The following is a 19,684-nucleotide window of genomic DNA, read 5'->3' on the forward strand; positions in this document are numbered from 1 at the left end:
CACCTCCTTTTGAGGTCCACAGCTCAGCTACCACAAACAAAGTACTTTGTCTGTTAGACACACTCCTACTCTCTGTGACATCATCCCTTAAACTGAAATAATCACTCTTTTGTCTGTGACCTCCCTCTGAGACTGATAAGAGGCTAATTTAATTTTCTTTTCTGTAACCGGAAAAAACAAACATGAAGTAACAAAAAGAGAGTCTACACTTTGCAGTAATAAAAGAGTCACTGAGTTTCATAAATACAAGCATGACATATTCAAACGCTGGAGTTGAAACACACATAAGAGGGAGTGATGTTGTGCTTGTTTATCATCATAGCTGTGATGATGTACAAGCACTACACACGACCCCAAGTGTGATATTGCTTTTATACAACATTTCTTCAAGCGTCTTTTATTTGTTAATAGTGACAAGCGACGACAGATTATAATTTGTTTGTTTAATTAATGATTTTTTTGGCTCTGCCAATACAAATAGTTCCTCAGCCGTTGGATGTGACAGCTGTTGCCTAGCAACATTTTACTGCACACTCCTTGCTAATCTGTGTTAGCTGGGTCTTCATGTTATGCATAGACCCAATGGTTAGTATCATCAGGGCTGCCAACTTTTCAGAAAAGTTTGGAGTGAAATTTGGAAGGAGGTGAAAACAAATTTTTGGGTGGTGGTGCTGCGCAAGCGAATGTGCCATGCAGCAATTTTTTTCTTAAACAAAGAAAAAAATTGCTGCAATTGCTTCTTAGCCTGGCTCATTTTGTGTAAAAGAAGATTTGATGAAATCTTTTAAGCGACAACAAATAAAAATTTTCTTTCACCTAGGTGGCCTAACGTCCAACTCCTGACTTATCTCTCCTAATGGAGGCATATCAGGTGGAAGACCTCCACTCCTATTTTCCTGTAAGTCTAAATATGTCTTTCTCAAATATTCTTCAACCTCTAGCCTTGTTGCCTTAAGTTGCCCCCCTTTTTCCTGATTAAACAAACCTTTCGCAAATTTAAAGGGGTTCCTAAAAAAAGCTGTCCTTGCATATTCTTTCTTTCTCCTCTTTTTCCTAAGATGCTCTGCCCTTCTAAGTGCTGCTAGCCTGCCTCTCAACTCCTCTTGCAAAACATTGATTCCCTCCCTCTCTTCGCCTGTAGCCTTTTTCCACTGTTTTCTTCACTGTCTCCTTTCCTTAACTACCTTCTCTATTTCTCTTTGCCTTCTAGACTTGCCTACTTGTGCTCTCTTTCCCCTCTTTTTGTCATGCACCCTGAATCTCTCTGCGCCATATGAGTAAATCACCTCTCCCATCTTTTCTAACCTCTCAACCACATTTCCTCTAAGCCCAATTAAGATTACCAGCAAGTCACCATCTCCCACATTTTACTATCATTTGCCCTTAGCCATCTAACTCTAGCCTTCTGCTCCATGGTTCTCTCTTTGGCTGGCCTGCTGACCTCAGTGTCAACTGCATCCCCTCTCACTACCTCTTCCTCCTCAGGCACAGTGTTAGTGATATCCTGTGCTTTTCTACCTGCCGCTGGACATCACCCAACTGACTCAACTGACTTCTTAAAAAGTACTGATACACCATTACACCATACTATAAACATATCCACTTATATATACACTTTCACTCTTAAACTAATTTACTGATTTTTAACAGCCGTGAAGTGGAGTCATACATGCAGAGTTAAAAGTTAACAGTCCCAGTGATGTTGTATTCAGAGCCCTTTGAGAGAGTTGCATCATCTCCATTCACTCCAATGGACTGTTTTTTTTACAGCAATGGTGGAATGTGGAGCATCTCAACAGTTCCCGGAAGTAGCATTAATTGCTAGCGGCGCAATGGAGTTACAGCAGAGAAGACCAACTTTTAACAGGGTAAGACGTCTAAAGAATCATTCTTTATATTATCAGCATATCTTAGCTAAATTAACATGTGCATTAAAGCATGATATTGGATTATCTGCTGTTAAATTAGTAGATTTACGGAGCAATAACAGATATGCTAACAGAGTAACGTTAGTACAATGTAGTATATATACTGAACACATTTCATTAGCCATTAATTTAAAATGCCCTGCTCTTGAGTAATTTCATCTAACATTAAGAAGTTAAAGGGGAGAAAAGGCTTGTGTGATTTATTTTACAGGTCAGTGTGCGTTACATGTCAGCTTTGTTAGAGATAACATGGCGCTTGATAGCAGAGTGCTATTTTATGGTACATAAGTACTGATATGGATTAAGAGTGCATATTTGAGACATCTAAACAGAATGTAAAAAAACATTACTGTAAACAGAAACGTAATTTAAGATTTAAGGGTGAATGTTTTTAGCTTTGTGATTCTGTTGACTCCATTTGTCTATTATGTTTCAGCTCAGCTGATTTTCCATTGGTGGCAAAGGGAGGGAAGCTGAAAGACCTGAATGAGATCACAGGGTAAATCATTTAGAAAAACGAAACACACTAGGCTTAATGGGGAATTATTCTAAACACTGACATTGTTACACTACTGTATTATAGTATTTTTGTTATGGTGTTATATATGTAATCTTGTTATTGTATATTGGTAACCTACAATAGGAGTACTGGGTGCTGGAAGAACTATTTCGAAGCAGGTTATAAAAACGGAGAAGGCTCTAGTTTAATGCTGTTTATTAACATATAAATCCAGTAGAGGGCAAGATTACACAGCTTAATGAAGGCTCTCCTCTGGAGCACAGATCTGACTAATTCATGCATTCACGTGCAGTGGTTTACACTTTGTATTGAAATCACTCTCTTATATTAACAGTAGTGTGATGACATAGAACAGACAAGTAGCCTAGACCTTTTTAAATTTTTAAAAAAGGATCAATATTTGTAGGCCTTTCATATGACACACTATAGACAAATGCTGAGGTTAGCACAGGCAAACCTAATTTCAAAGCGATTAATTCACTATAATAAGAACAAATTTAACACAACTAACAAAGTTCCATAACTAAAGCTGGGGCACAAACACACCTCATCTCCCAAAGCGGTTTCCCACCCAGGCCTATTAAGGTATGTTTAACCCTCTCTCCTGTCCTTTTCCCCTCCCTCTTTCAGCAAAAGAGCTACACAGGATTCAATGGAGCCTGGAGATTCCCTGCACTAAGACCGCACCCTCATCCTGAGTGTCAGCTCCCTGTCCTCTGCAAACCTTTCCCTGCTTCTTATTTTTATTAAACCATATACAAGGCTTTCCAATAGTGTGCGCTTTCTTAGAGTAAAAGTTGCATGCAGTTTTTGAAAATGATAACCTCACATACTTTTTGTAGTTGTCATCCGTGGTGAGTGTAAGACTACTTCTGCTGGCATTACTCAACAACATTTTCCTCATCTGCGTGTCAGCGTGCCTTTTTCTACACGCCTGGTTCATCCCCGTGCTGCATAGCATAGCATGGTGGAGACTATCTGAGAGGACACCGAAAGAGAAGGACATAAACCAACTGCTTGATGTGCTATTTATGGTTCTGAGTTTATTATATATTAATGAAATTAATTAATTGCAGTAAGTTAGTCAGTAGAAAGACAAAGATAAATAAAATACATGTTTATATATATAAGCAATAAACAGCAACCTGCTGCTTTACCATGGTAAGGTAAGTCTAAAATATGTCAGCATAACTTTATATGTCATATCCACATCACTCATATTTAGACTATGTAATTATACATTTTACATATAAAAGTACTATACATATACAGTGTATAGATGTGTGTGTGTGTGTGTGTGTGTGTGTGTGTGTGTGTGCGTGTGGTGTGTGTATATAGATTTTATATATTTTGCATATAAAATATATTTTATTTTTTGTATTTTAATCATATTTAACCCTTATTGAGCACTCAGTCGCCTTTTTCTATTGCCTCTGACTCTTAAGCTGCTGAAATGTGTGAATCTCCCGAGTGTGAGATTAATCAGTCTAATCTAACCCTGGCTGTGAACATTAGACTTGAAATTTAAGCATGTTTTACTTTAAAAACTACATACGATGCGCTTCATGTATATTCATGTATATTGTAAATCAATTCGGTTATTGCTATTTAGCAAAAATCGGAGTTTTGTCTAACCATATAATGTATTCAAATAGCCCCAACTATTCGAAGCCTCCATGAGTCACGCGACACCCGAGTATTTTGAACTTCCGTACTGACAAGTACTCTGTTTGTTCTAGTGCACTAGTTGTACTCCTATATCAGCACTCATGGAATGCCTCTCAACCAATCAGTTTGCTTGGTCGGAACTAACTGTTGTATAAACTGTTCATGCAAGGTCAGAGCACAGCATTCCATCATCAGATGCCTTATGGGCAAATTTCTTGTGCACTCATGTTCTACTGAGTACATGGGCCTGATTAAAAGAATGAAATTTTGAAAGAATTTTTCCAAAATGTGTCAGTATCAACAGAAAGATTCCTTTTATGTGTAAATGCATATAGTTGCAGTTTTGAGGCATGATCACTCAAGTTAATTATGCAACTGATTATTTCAGCACCATGTTTTACACACACACACACACACATATATAGGTATATACACGCACACACACACACACTATATTTTTGTGAGATCAGTCCAAATGGTGAACTCACAGTAACTGAACCACTGCCATATCAGTCAAGTAACAGCCGCATATTAAAAGAAGTAACATCCGCATATTAAAGAGCTCTGCCTTTTTGTGTCTAAAAATATATTTCTAACTGTGATGAAATTGATACAAACTATAGCAATATACAGTTATTAAGTATAATGTTCTTTCCATGACATTCAATAGAAAAACTATGTTTGGACATAAGGCAAATAGTTCACACCACACAAAATTTCTTTACCACTTTCAAATAAAATCTGAACAGTCACCATGAGAGTAGGCAAAGTTTGCTGTCTGACGTTTCTTTGGCTTTCAAAATCAAACTGAAGGCATTTCAGATTAAAAAGCAATATTTAAACAATTCTGGACATTATGTGACCTCATTCTGCACCTTCATGAGTGTGCAGAGGGATTTGAATTATATTATTTTTATTGATCTTATCCCTGTTTTTTCTGTTTGAGTGTGCATGATTTGGAAGCACTGATTCCGTCCATAGACTATATAAAAAAGGAACGACATGCCCCCCACTTACCCCCCACTATGCTTAAGTGAGGTTAAAATATCCAATATACGGGCATTGCCATCTTGCAAGGGTGATGTCATTGTGAGCCTGCATATGCGCAGTAACAGTATCCCCGGTGGGGTAGTTCCTGCCATACCAACCATCTGACCAATTGTGAGCAGCTTTATTGAATGCATTATTTGGCATGTACTTTGAGTTTTTAGTTTGACCTATGACCATTCACTAACATGGAGGGGCGGCCTTGAGACCTGTACTGCAGTCAGACACCAAGGAGCGATCAAGATTGAATATCCTCATTTTGGCAGAGCTGTCATGTTGTCCATTTTTATGTACAGTATATGGTCACATCTGATAGAAAGAGGTAGTACAAAACTGAAACAAATTTTCATTTAAGCCTTACCTTCTATAATCAATGATTTAATCATACAGCAGCTACTCATGTTTGACAATCCAGTTATTTGTCTAAAGCCTTACATAGCATCATTAATTACAGTAATTACACTCCACGTGCTTGAGGTTTCTTAATATTGTGAAAATTCACTGGTATTTTACTAATGTCCTCATCATTGTTATGAGCAACAAAGGACAAACCAAACCCTAACTTGTGTGTCTCCCAATATGGGGGGAGCACAAAACAGCCCAATAACCACCTTTGAAAACCACTTCACCATTCACAGAAAAGCACCTCTGAGGGCACTGGTAACATTCCTTGGGCCTCCTCCTGCTAACTGTTAAACTGAGGGGAGTGAGTATGATAAAAATGATAGCACTGATATGTATTGTGTTAGTCAATAATCATGCAGCAGCTACTCGTGTTACAATCCAAGTATATGTGATGTAAAATAGTTCTTGTGGATATTTACATCCTTGTAATGACTCTTTAAATGTAACCTGTTGCTTTTACTGGAAACAGATTACATGGCAACTTCAGACAATAACCATGTAGACAGAGAATCTCCCTTGGGATTAACATATTTTTCTACAGCACTCTATTACAATTACAAAAAACTGATCCATCCAAAATCCCTCAAACTGTCCTTGAATACAGGAGAAAAATATCCAAACTATTGTCTCTACTCACCCCATTTGAACATCATCATCGTCAGCAGTACTGTCTTTAGATTCAGATGAACTTTCCCCAACTCCATGGTAAAAACAATGACCTGGATTTGTACACCACAAGCTAGCATCTAGAAATAAAAGTGAGAAGTCTTAAAGTAGTGACATGCTGCTGTGTGGTGAAGAAGCTCCTCACTGTGTTGCCCTGTGTTTAGAAGCTGGCAAGCTACACGCTGCACATGCTTGGCTCCTAATGAATACAGCACTGGACTTGAACAGACAACCCTCCCTGCTCTGGACTCAGAGTGTAATCAGCCATGAGAGCCGAGAGACAACAGGAAAACATGAGCTGGATTAACACTTTACCGGTGCTCATTCAGAAGAGGTTATGTAAGGAAAGGGGTAAAAGAAGAGAAACTTCAAAAGGAGAAAAAGGGACACAATAAAAAGAAGGCATGCTAAAAAAAACACAAGTTCCACTTTGCAATAACTGCAGCTACGCACACATCCAGGCATTAATACCTAACCTTCTCATCCAAAGATGTCTCCCTGTGACTGCCACAACTCATAAAACACGAGTTATAAAAGGGGACATGGCAAAATGTTGTGTGTGCATGTATTTATATATATGTGTGTCTGTGTGTGTGTGTGTGTGTGTGTGTGTGTGCGTGCGTGCGTGCGTGTGTGTGTGGGTGGGTGGGTGGGTTTAAACAACAACTTGTTGAAACTCAGTTTCCCTTTTACCTTAAAAGTGTTCCCTTGCTGTAATAGTATTGCAATAGGATCTTATGAATTACTGCAATTTCAGGTGTGATTGTGGGTTCAGTTTCTGTCTTCATGTGTGTAAGTTGGGGTATTGGCTCTAGCCCCCCATAGTCATTGATAGAAAATAAAAGGGTTAGAAAATGGTTTGTGGATTGGCTACAATTTTGAATTATATAAAATATAAAGAAGGGAAAGATAAATAAAATCCCTTCTGTACTGCCCAAAAAAACCCCACAAACAATTCTATGTGAAAGAGGCACCAAATTTGAAAGTGAAAAAATATATATATATATATATAAAAGTAACCATAAAATTTTCACTGGCCTCCATACTGCTTTATACTGTTTACTAACCTGTTTTCTGACCTGTCCATAACATCAAAGGTGACAACCCAGAAAAAAAACACACACACACACAAACACAGAGAGAGACATAAAGGTATAATTGTCTGTTGGTACTGGCAATGGGAATGGCATGTATTGCCTTTATTAGCAGGTTTTGCTGCACAACCTACAATATAATAATTTAGATGGAAAAGGGGTGTAAGACTATTAAAGCAGTCTTGTATTTATAAATAAGCTCAGTTGTCATGATTCCTTAACTTTTCACTTTTCTAAAACCAGTTCTCTACACTCAACAGTGTTGACATATATCAAAAATGTGTAAGATTTGAACAACAAATTGTTATTACATTTGCACATAACCCTTTGATTGAAGGCATGTTGGCCTTAATCCACCAGACGTCCTTTTGTGAACCATCAGCCTTTGTGTTGACCTGTACAGTCCTGTGAATCCATGCCAGGTTTTAGTCACTGGCTAATTAGTCTCTTCAGCAGCTTTAGTGACTCCTTTGTAGCATGGAGCTTAGCAGTCAGATGTCCATCACTTAGCCTGTTAGAGGCTTGTTAGCCTTCTTTACTCCCTCCATCCCCCACCCCTCCCTAAACACCAGCTTTAAACACCCCACAGTCTACAAGACAGACTTGCACCCATGAACCTTGTGTCACTGACAGTAACTGGCACATGATTAGGATATTCTGCATTGTGAATTTGGGGACATTTAGTATCAAGACTTAAAGGTTAACTTTGTCAACATTAACTTCATCTATTGAAATTTTGAGGAAAGTGTGACATAAAACTACATGTCTTTACAGTGCTTTATTTGTCTCTGGGTGCTGATTCAAAACCTGCTGCTCTTCCATGTACCAGTGATGTCAGAGGTGCTTAGAAGAACTACAAGCTTTTTCAGCTTATATTTCTTGTGTCTTGTGCCCACCTTTGGGCATCTAGGGGGCAAGCTCTACATGCATCCAAAACAAATCTTTCTTCTTGTCTTGCATTGTAAACTAGCTATGTGTGTGAAAATGGCATCATTAGTTGCATTTCTACCAAATGCTTTCGGTATAGTATCTTTGGAATCAAAAGTTTCACCTACGACCAGGTATTTAGACCCAAGATCTATTTAGCGTTTCCACCGCAGACAGTATTCTTAAAAATGGACAGTGATGTTACTCACTGCTCCATCCAGCAGCACCCGCTGTATTTCCGTGGTCACTAGTGATAAAGAGTGAAGACTGCACCCCATTTATTGTCCACAGAATGGGGCTTACAGGCTGCAGTGAGAGTCTATTTCAGTGGGATATTTATAAATAGTGGGTTGTGCATTGAAACCTTGAGCGGCATGAGCAGGAAGTGAAGAAACTCTGACACATTTTTCTCCGAGTGAGGATGCAATTCTGTTTCTCTTTTCTCACTGGAAACATTTTTTAATTAAATATTTTTGAAAAAGAAGAAAAGAAAAAATTGCAGAATTTTTATTATCTGCCGATACCAATATTATGCAGATAATATTGTACACCCCTAAAAAGTTCAACAAGCTGTTCCTCACCTTAGTGCCAAAGCGTGTTGCACAGTCAGTAGTGAGCCATCCTGGAACAAGGAGGTTTGTATCTTCCTCCATCATGTACCTCCATTTTCCTGAATTTTCCCCCTCATCCACTGAAGTGCAACCTAAGTACCTTGCATTCTCTGCCTGGTCAGCCCGCCGGTCAATGGTACAAAGTAGGTACACATGCCTTGTTATTTCCTTAGCTGACTCAACTGAACACTCCTTGGCCCTCCCAAACACTCTCAACCTAGTCAGAATGCCGCAGCCATTTGCGACCACGTCTTGCTTGTGAGTGACAGTAGTTGTATATCCACTGTTCAGCAGCATTGGTCAGCACTGTTGGAAAAGGAATGCTGACAAGATTCCTCTAAAAAGAACAATAAATAATTAAAGCTGCAAGCAGCGATAAATAAGCCCTCGCACCATTGCGCACTAATTCACTGCATGCAGCAGTAAATATAGTGTCATGGGAAAAATGACACTATATTTCTCCTTTTTCCCCGATGATCTACATAAGTCCCTAAATGTGTCTCTTGTTGCTGCTTGAATATAAAGCCACTGAGAGGGTCCGAAAAATTGCTAAATACAATAAAGTCAGCACGTTGGGAGTCCTCTCCTCCTGTACCCTGGGACCTTAAACCATCTTGTTTGTTTGCAGAAAGATGAACCCATTATTTATTAACGTAACCATATGTATTTCAATGTTGCTTACCGTGAAAACACTCTGACTGACTGTAGCACAGTCCACTGTTCTGCAGCACTCTGTCACAATGTGCTTGAGTGCTGAGAGTAGTTTAACAATGGAGTAAGAGCACACTCTGCTGGACAAGCTGTAGAATAACACCATTTCTTATCAGTGCACATTGGAAAAAATATGCTCTGAGGTTGATTTGCTCCATTATGTCTGTAAAAGGCAAATATCGGCTGATAATATAGGTAAATTGAATAATCGGTCTGGCTCTAATAAAAATGGAAAAAAACTGCCCCAATATTTAAATAAAATTTAAATTGGTGGACTTTCTGTTGGGTTTAGGGCATGAGTCCAAGAGCCTTTTTTGTAAGTCATGGGGTGTTACACATGCCTCCCAAGTTTTGAAGCTCTAGGTTAAATGGTCCATGGGGGCTGCTTTTTTAAAATTTTGTATTGGGTGCTACTGAGTACATTTTGGCACATCAATGCAAAAAAATCATATCAGATATCACAATTCAAGGCTTCTGATTTCTCTTGCCACGTTTGGTGAGCTTTTAAGCATCCTTAGTCCCTCAAACACAACTTCCTGTTTTATGGCGAAGAATGCGCCACAACAGCAACAGCATCGATGAAATCTAAAATGGCTCGCAATATAACATCACCAACTTTAGGAAATACTCGGGTACGGATGTGAAGTCGATCAAATGAAATCTGTAGGACAAGTACGTTACAATACAAAGGCTAAAATAAAAAAAAGGAGAATGAAAACAGCAGACTTCCTGTTTGGTTTAAGGCATGGCTTCAAGATGCTTCTTTGTAGGTCTTGGAGTTTTACATGTCACCCAGGTTTCGTAGCTCTAGCTTAAATGGTCCACGGGGGCTACTTTGTTGAAAATTTCTAGGGGGAGCTAAAGAGCCATTTTAACACATCAATGCAAAAAAATCATATCAGATATCACAATTTAGTTCTTTTAATGTCTGTGCCACCTTTGGTAAGTCTTGGTGCATGCCTTGCCCCTCAAAATGTGTCCTCTGTTTTATGGCAAATGCATTACCATGACAACAGCATTTGATGAAAAGTTTTTTTTTCTGTGTATCACGAAGGTCTTTGTAGTATTCAGAGTGAATTTGAGTTTGCTCAAGATAACTTAGCTACAGGCTACAGGGGAATAAGAAATGTTAAAAAAAAAAAACTTCCTGTTACCACCATGACTGTGATTCAAAATTGTACTGCAGATGTCTTCAGGCCTAGACTCTCATCAAATGTGTGAAATTTTGTTAAGATTTGACCATCTGGGGTCATGTTATGACTGTTTTTGACACCACTCATGGAAAACTGACAATATTCATTTTTAAGCATCATCACCTTCTAAAAGATTTTTTGACACAATTTTGAGATCAATCAAGCCAACCTGCTGGGAGCTGGACCTCTTAGTGTAAAACTTTGTCTTTCCTGTATCAATAGGTGAAGCTCTCACTACTGCTTAAAACTGTCATATAGGTGTGTTCAGGGCAGAACTCTCATCACACATGTGAAGTTTGATGCAGATTGGCTCATGTACAACTGAATTAGAAACTACTTCCTGTTTGGTGGCAAAACATGTAACTTATTGGCCTCATAATGTCCCCACTGTTAAACAAATGGGTCGCATTCTTGGGTCGGTGGGATTTGCTAAATTTGAAGTCAATCTGTTAAAATCTGTAGGACTAGTTCGTTAAATTCCAACACCACGAAATCGCAAAAAAAAAAGAAATTTCAATTCAAAATGGCAGACTTCCTGTTGGGTTTAGAGTATGGCTCCAAGAGGCTTTCTTGTCTTGGGATGTTCTTTGTACCCAATTTTCATCCCTCTACAGGAAATGGTTTGCTGGGGCTGGCATTTAGTGGGCGCTACTGAGCTCATTTTTTGACACCTATACATAAGACATATAAAATACAAAAATTCTCATCAGTCCTGATAAGCGTGCAAAGTTTCATAAGTTTTTGAGTATAATAAAGCCCTCAGAAAAACGATTAATTCAGTGAAATAATAATAATAATTAAAGCTGCAAGCAGCGATGAAGTCGAGGCTACTGACAGGACTCTGAGTGATGCAATCATCCATTTCAGTGAAAGTCTGAAAAAGTATACCGAGCGTTTGGACCCTTTAGTGAGCTATTTCACATGGTGAATTACTTCCTTTGGACACAAAAAATCTACGCCATCTTGGTCTACATCATTTGTAGACCAAAACATGTAGATTTCATTAAAATCAAAAGATAGATGTGGTACGGGGCGTACTTCCTGTTGCCAGCAGGTGGCTCAGTGAGTATCATAGTTTAATGACTTGTTGATGTGATAAGGGCTGCAGCCTGACTACTACTGTGAAATCTGGGGCCAATTGGTCGATCCAAAGTGAAGTTACAACAACTTCCTCTTTGGTGGCAACCACTGGGTCTCCATGGCAACAGCATTCATGGTACACCTAAACTTCAGAGGGAGGCATCATTAAGGTCTTAAAGGTTTTATCACCAGATTTGAAGTCAATCTGTCACCAGATTTGAATCTGTAGGAGCATACCACCAAAGAAGAAAGCATGTAATTTCCATGACATATCATGTTGGCAGTCGAGGGCGCTAAAAGTAATGGTAATGGTTGTCATGTCATGTTCAGGGCATGACAGTCATCAAACGTGAAGTTTGGTGAAGATTGGACCATGTCCCTTAGAGTTATAAACTACACCCTGGTTAATGGTGAGACATGGAAATGATTGGCCCAGTAACAACAACACGATGTGACGAAAACTCACAAATGTATTAACTTTTAATGTCCCAGGCCTTCTGAGAGGATTTTTAAATTTTGAAGTTAATCGGATGAAATCTGAAGGAGAAGATAGTTGCCAAAAATACACCAAAATTACAACTTCAAATCAAAATGGCCGACTTCCTGTTGGTTTTACGATATGGCCTCAAGAGACTTTTTTGTAGGTATTGGGGTGTTGCACAGGCGTCCCGAGTTTTGTAGCTCTAGGTGAAATGTACCACAGGGGCTGCTTCATTGAAATCTGTTGGGAGTGCTAGAGAGCCATTTTGGCACATCAGTGCAAAAAGAATTACATCAGATCACATTTTAGTACTTCTGATGTGTGTGCCACGTTTGGTTAGTTTTGGTGCATACTTTGCCCCTCACAAAGTGCTTCCAATTTTATGGCGATTAATGTGTTTCAAAGCTCTAGGTCAAACGTGTTGCGCCCCCTACTGAAAATCAGTAGGGGGCGCAACTGATACATTTCCTCCCACCCATGCACAAGACCATTAAAATATCAAATTTTTCACCAGACCTGATAATTCTGCAAAGTTTCATGACTTTGAATATGTTAAAGCCCTAAAAAGGCAATTCATTTGAGAGAAAAAATATTAAATAAATAATAATAATAAAATAATAATAATAATAAAAATAATCCCTTCAGTTTCAAGAGGGTCCTCGCACCGTTCAGTGCTTGGGCCCTAATAATTACAGCAGCAGCAATTAACAGGCCCTCGGACCCCCACGCAAGTCAGGGCTACTGGCGTGACTCCAGCTGTGTTTAATTTTATTGAAAGTCGGAAAATGCATGCAGAGCTATTTCACACAGGGTAGTACCAACCACGACCACTAGGTGGTGCTTGAGACAACACAAAATGTAAGTCATCCTGGTCTGCATGATTTGTAGACCAAACCATTTAAATTTCCTGTATGTCAAAGGATAATTGTGTTACAAGGTATACTTCCTTTTACCAGGAGGTGGTGCATTGAATATCACATGTTGATGTGCTCAGGGCTGCAACCTGATCACATCCGTCAAATTTAGGGCCAATCGGTTATTGCAAACGTTACAGCAGCTTCTGCTTTGGTGGCGAATACTGCATTGCCACAGCAACCACAGTCACTAAAAACATATGATCTTCAGAAGGAGGCATCATGAAGGTTAGCTTTTGTTAACAAATTTGAGCTGAATGTGGTCAACCTGATAGGGGATGCACCTAAAAATATAAATCATGTAACTTCCTATTTCCAGATGTGATCAGGTCGGAACTCGCATCAAGCTTGAGAAGTTTGGGGCAGATTGGACAGTGTGTGACTGAGTTACTACAACTTCCTGTTTCATGGTGAAACATTGAAGTTAAAAACCTAGTCACATCCACACGGTATGACAAAAACTGTCCCATGATCTCTCATTTCAGTGAAAGTCGGAACAAGCAGGCAGAGAGTTTCGATCCTTCAGTTAGATATTTAATGTGGGGTAATACTTCCTGTGGCCACCAGGTGGCGCTAGAGACCACGTAAAATGTACATCATCTTGGTCTACATAATTTGTAGACAAAACCATGCTAATGTCATGAAAATCAAAATATAGTTGTGTTAAGAGGCTTATATTCCTTTTCCATTTGGTGGCGCTGTGATCATCATACTTAATTGACATGTTGATGTGTTCAGGGCTGCACCTAGATCACACCTGTCAAATTTGGGTTGGATCGATTGATGCAATATTGTTATTCAGATGTGTTCAGAGTGGGACCCATAAGAAACCAATGAAGTTTTATCCAGATTGGACAATGTACACCAAAGTTACAACAATTATCTATTCTAAATGGGCTTTTTGTGTGTCTTGGCATGATGGCAAGTGTATGGAATTTCGTACCGTTCGTTGCTCGGGCCTTAAAAATCCTAGCAATTTCAATAGGGCCTTTTCCGGCCTGCGGTCGGTTCTGTGCTCGGGCCCTAATAATTCCTTCAGTTACAAGAGGGTCCTCACACTGTTCACTGCTTGGGCCCTAACATTGCCTGCATTCCAACAGGGTCTTCGCACCGTTTGGTGCTCGGGCCCTAATCATTCCTTGCGCTCCAGAGGGACCTCCCACTGGTCGGTGCTTGGGCCCTAATAATTCCTTGGAGGGTCCTCGCACTGTTCGGTGCTTGAGCCCTAAAAATCCCCAAGAACCCCTGTAACGGGGAAAAAAAAGAGGAAGAAACCTCAGGAAGAGCGGTAGAGGATAGTGAGGGATCCCTCTTCCAGGACGGACAGACGAGCAATAGATGTCGTAAATAGCAAATGAAATACAATCATGGCAAAAAAGGAAAGAGAGAGAGAGAGGGGGAGAGAGGGTGGGGGGGGGGCACAGCAATAATAGAAACAGATGCATGTCATATTACAATAATGGTAGGTGTGGAATTAGTAATTGCTCTCTATGATGATGTTGATAGAGATGATAACAGTCTCATGCATATGTTGAAAGGGAGGTGTCCAAAGGCAAGATCACAGCATCGGCGCAACCAGGACCAGACCACGATCAGGGCGAGCGGGGGGCACAGAATCAGTACAGCCACAGCACGAGCACAACCAAAGGCAGGGTCGCGGCATCAGCACAGCTATCACCACGGTCAGGCACAGTCAAGGTTACGGCCAGGATCCAGGGAAACTAGGAAACAAGGGAGCAGGAATGCTCCCGAGAGGCAACAGGATTAGCGTAGTGCAGTTCAACAGACCCAGGCTCTGTAATCGCGAGCCCCAGGCAGTGAGAGTACCACATGGCTATCACAGAGCTAAGCTAAGCTTGCACATGGCAATGCAGTTAACAGACATGCATGATTTCTGATGGCGGCATTGAGAGAAGGAAAGGAGCTCAGCGTATCAGAGGAAGTCCCCCGGCAGGTTAAACCTATGTCAGCCTAACTATGGGCTGGTCCAGGCAGCCTGAGCCAGCCCTAATTATAAGCTTTATCAAAGAGGAAGGTCTTAAGTCTACCCTTAAAAGTTGAAACGGTGTCTGCCTCCCTGACCGAAAATGGAAGATGGTTCCATAGGAGAGGAGCATGGTAACTGAAGGCTCTGGTTCCTAACCTACTTTTGGAAATTTTGGGAACCACAAGTAACCCTGCGTTTTCAGAGCGCAGTGATCTTGAGGGTTGGTAAGGAACTATGAGCTGTGACAGATAGGATGGAGCCTGACCATTTAGAGCTTTGTAAGTAAGGAGGAGGATTTTAAATTCAATCCTGGATTTCACAGGGAGCCAGTGCAGAGAAGCTAAAACAGGAGAAATATGGTCCCTTTTCTTGCTTCCCGTTAAAACACGAGCAGCAGCGTTCTGCACCAGTTGGAGAGACCTAAGAGATTTGTTGGGGCAACCAAATAATAGGGAATTACAGTAATCCAGCCTAGAAGTGACAAATGCATGTACTAATTTTTCAGCATCTGTTTGGGATAGGATATGTCTAATTTTTGCGATGTTACGCAAGTGAAAGAAAGCCGTCCTTGAAGTTTGTTTTATATGGGAGGCAAAGGATAAATCCTGGTCAAATAAAACTCCGAGGTTCCTTACAGTTGTGCTAGAGGCCAAGGTAATGCCATCTAGAGAAATTAAATTGTTGGAAAAGGAGCTTCTGAGGTGTTTTGGGCCAAGAACAATAACTTCAGTTTTGTCTGAATTCAACATCAGGAAATTACGGCTCATCCAGGCTTTTACATCCTTAAGACATGTTTGAAGTCTAGATAGCTGATCAGTTTCATCTGGTTTCATAGATAGATATAATTGCGTATCATCAGCATAACAATGGAAATTTAAGGAATGTTTTCTAATTATGTTGCCTAGAGGAAGCATATATAAAGTGAAAAGGATTGGTCCAAGCACCGAACCTTGTGGCACTCCAAAGCAGACCTTTGTATGTGCGGAGGGTTGATCATTGATGTGAACAAATTGGGAACGATCTGATAAGTATGACTTAAACCAGGCTAGTGACGTTCCTTTAAGGCCAATTGAGGTTTCAAGTCTGTGCAGTAAGATTTGATGGTCAATGGTGTCAAATGCAGCACTGAGATCTAATAGGATTAAAACAGAGACCAGACCTGTGTCAGAAGCGATAAATAAGTCGTTATTAATTTTTACTAGTGCTGTCTCTGTGCTATGATGAACTCTAAAGCCTGACTGAAAGTCCTCGAATAAACTGTTGTCTCGGAGAAAGTCACAGAGCTGATGAGCAACCACTCTCTCAAGGATTTTAGAAATAAAGGGAGATTAGATATCGGTCTATAGTTAGCTAAAATCTCAGGATCGAGAGTGGGCTTCTTTAGAAGAGGTTTAATGACAGCTACTTTAAAAGACTGGGGTACATAACCTGTTAATAAAGACGCATTGATTATATCTAATAAAAAGTTGTCTAATAAAGGTAAAACTTCCTTAAGGAGCTTAGTTGGGATGGGGTCTAGCAGGCATGTTGATGGCTTAGATGCAGAAACCAAAGTATAGAGTTGATGAAGGTCAATGGGGGAGAAATGGTCTAGATAAATTTCGGGCCTTGCTGCCATAATCAGGCTATCTGAGTTCGGGGTCAGGTCAGTTGAGGGTAAGAGGTGATGGATTTTATCTCGAATAGTTATGATTTTATTATTAAAGAAATTCATAAAGTCGTCACTGCTTAGGGCCGAAGGAATACAGGGCTCTATAGAGCTGTGACTCTGAGTCAACCTGGCTACAATGTTGAAAAGAAACCTGGGATTGTTTTTGTTTTCCTCAATTAGTGATGAATAATAGTTTGCCCTGGCATGGCGGAGGGCCTTCTTATAGACTTTAAGACTGTCCAGCCAGACTAAACGGGACTCTTCCAGTTTGGTCGAACGCCAATGTCTTTCAAATTTTCGCGATGTTTGTTTCAATTTGCGAATCTGGAGGTTAAACCATGGGGCTAATTTTTTTTGTTTCATTATTTTCTTCTTGAAGGGTGCAACAGTGTCGAGAGCTGATCGCAGTGAGCCAGTAGCATTATCGATGAGACAGTCAATTTGGGAATGACTTAAGTTAGTAGTAGTGTGCTCAGGAGTTGTAAGACATGGTAATGATGTCAAAGCAGAGGGAATTAGTTTCTTAAATTTAGCCACTGCTGAATCAGATAGACATCTAAAAAAGTAGCTCTTACTGAGAGGCTTGTAGTCAAGTAATAAAAAATTAAAAGTTATCAAATAATGGTCTGACAGAGCAGGAATCTCAGGAAAGACTAATAAATCTGCAATATCAATGCCGTATGCAAGGACTAAATCGAGGGTGTGATTGTAGCAGTGGGTAGGTTTATGTACACACTGACTGAAGCCTATTGAATCCAAAAGTGTGGAGAAAGCAGAACTAAGGCTATCACTATTAACATCCATGTGAATGTTAAAATCCCCTACGATAATAATTTTGTCTGATTTGAGCACTAAACTTGATATAAGCTCAGAGAACTCAGATAGAAATTCAGAGTATGGGCCGGGGGCGCGGTACACTATGACAAATAGAATTGGCTGTAAAGTTTTCCAGGATGGGTGAGAAAGACTAAGAAAAAGGCTTTCAAATGAATTATAGTTTAACTTGGCCTTAGTGTGAATTGCTAAGCTTGAATCAAAAATAGCAGCGACTCCCCCTCCTCGGCCAGTGTCCCGCGCAACGTGACTATTTATATGACCAGGAGGAGTGGATTCATTCAGGCTAACGTACTCTTTAGGACAAAGCCAGGTCTCAGTGAGGCATAATAAATCAATATGATTTTCCAATATTAAATCAGTGACTAAATGAGCCTTGGTTGATAAGGATCTAACGTTCAAGAGTCCGCATTTAATTCTCCTGTTATGATGCTGTATGACAGGAGATGAGTTAATTTTTATGAGATTTTCATGTACAACTCCCCTTTTGTTTATTTTAGTATTAAACAAATGAAGTGGTCGGGGGACAGACACTGTTTTTATAACATTTACATTATGGGTGTGTGACTGTGCTAGAGGAAGCTCAGAGAAGCGTGTAAGACTGCGACTCTGAAACCTGGTCCCAACTCTGGTTTGTCATGGCTTTGGGCCTCTAATAAAATAAAATCGGCCAGATTCTTAGAGAGGAGAGCGGCTCCATCCAAAGTGGGATGGATGCCGTCCCTCCGGATAAGACCAGGTTTACCCCAAAAGGAGCACCAATTATTAACGATGCCCACATCATTTGCTGGACACCACCACGACAACCAGCGGTTGAGTGCTGACATGCGGCTAAACATGTCATCACTGGTCACATTGGGGAGGGGTCCAGAGAAGATTACGGTGTCCGACATCGTCTTGGCGTACTCACACACCGACTCTATGTTAATTTTAGTGACTTCTGATTGACGTAACCGGGTGTCATTGCCGCCAACGTGAATAACAATCTTACTGTATTTACGTTTAGCCTTAGCCAGCAGCTTCAAATTTGACTCGACGTCGCCCGCTCTGGCCCCAGGGATACATTTGACTATGGCCGCTGGTGTCACTAACTTCACGTTTCGCAAAATAGAGCTACCAATGACCAGGGTTGTGTCCTCGGTCGGTGTGTGGTTGAGAGGGGCATACTTATTTGAAACGTGAAGGGGGGGTGGGTGGTGTACCGCGGGCTTCGGCTTACTATGCTTCGCTCGGACAGTCACCCAGCCTCCCGGCTGCACGGGGGCTGCCGGGGGACGGCTAGCAGAGGCTACGCTATGTCGGTCCGCACCGGCTACAGGGGGCTCGCTAGCTATCGCAGCTACAGAGGGATTATCCACGGTGCGGAGCCGCGCTTCCAGATCGCTAAGCCTCGCCTCCAGCACAGCAAATAAACTACACTTGTTACAGGTACCACTATCACTGAAGGAGGCAGAGGAGTATCTAAACATCTGACACACTGAGCAGGAGAGAGCAGAAGAGGGAGAGGAGCAGAGAGAAGACATCGCTAACCAGAGCTAATGCTAACGAAGCTAACCGGCTAACAGTGAGAGAGCGGCTGTGAATACACAGGAAAAACCGCTGAGAGGAGGAGACAGCTGTGAGTGATTAAGTAAAACTTATGTGAGTTTTCAGTCACAGATAGATAGAGCAGCCGAAGTAAGGAACAAGTTAGAAGATTAGCTGAGGATCGCTCGTAGGAGCAGCTCAGAGACGCTACCAGAGACACATACAAGATAACACGCTTACCCGCAGTACGTCAGCACGTAGACGATCTCTGGCATTGCGTCCAATGTGGAAGAAGAGGCGTTCAGCACTTATAGCAGCAGGCAGCAAACCCTCCTCACTCCCAATCTGTTGCAGTGTCCTGATGTACGGCATCGAAAATGAAGACTTAGTAGTCTTCCCTAAGAATCCCACTCTGTCAGACCATTATTTAATAACTTTTA

At 40.7% G+C, this 19,684-nt stretch overlaps 2 protein-coding genes across 4 annotated transcripts in view; both read right to left on the minus strand.

Annotated features, from left to right (window-relative positions):
* crb2a (crumbs cell polarity complex component 2a) overlaps positions 1–6,454 on the minus strand; it is a 94,103-nt gene extending 87,649 nt beyond the window's left edge. For all 3 annotated transcript variants that reach the window (XM_042509794.2, XM_088070645.1, XM_088070644.1), the window contains exon 1: positions 6,206–6,454. In XM_042509794.2, the coding sequence (XP_042365728.2) occupies positions 6,206–6,314 (109 nt within the window). In that variant the 5' untranslated portion in view covers positions 6,315–6,454. The remainder of the gene's footprint in view (positions 1–6,205) is intronic.
* An 11,620-nt stretch (positions 6,455–18,074) lies between these two features.
* Positions 18,075–19,370, minus strand: LOC148186122 (uncharacterized). Its single transcript, XM_088070951.1, has one exon. The coding sequence runs from the start codon at positions 19,238–19,240 to the stop codon at positions 18,290–18,292; it is 951 nt and encodes a 316-aa protein (XP_087927077.1). The 5' UTR covers positions 19,241–19,370; the 3' UTR covers positions 18,075–18,289.
* Positions 19,371–19,684: the final 314 nt, after the last annotated feature.

This window comes from Plectropomus leopardus, chromosome 20, assembly GCF_026936395.1.
Source record: "Plectropomus leopardus strain MGB_pleo_1.0 chromosome 20, ASM2693639v1, whole genome shotgun sequence".
Classification (NCBI taxonomy): domain Eukaryota; kingdom Metazoa; phylum Chordata; class Actinopteri; order Perciformes; family Serranidae; genus Plectropomus; species Plectropomus leopardus.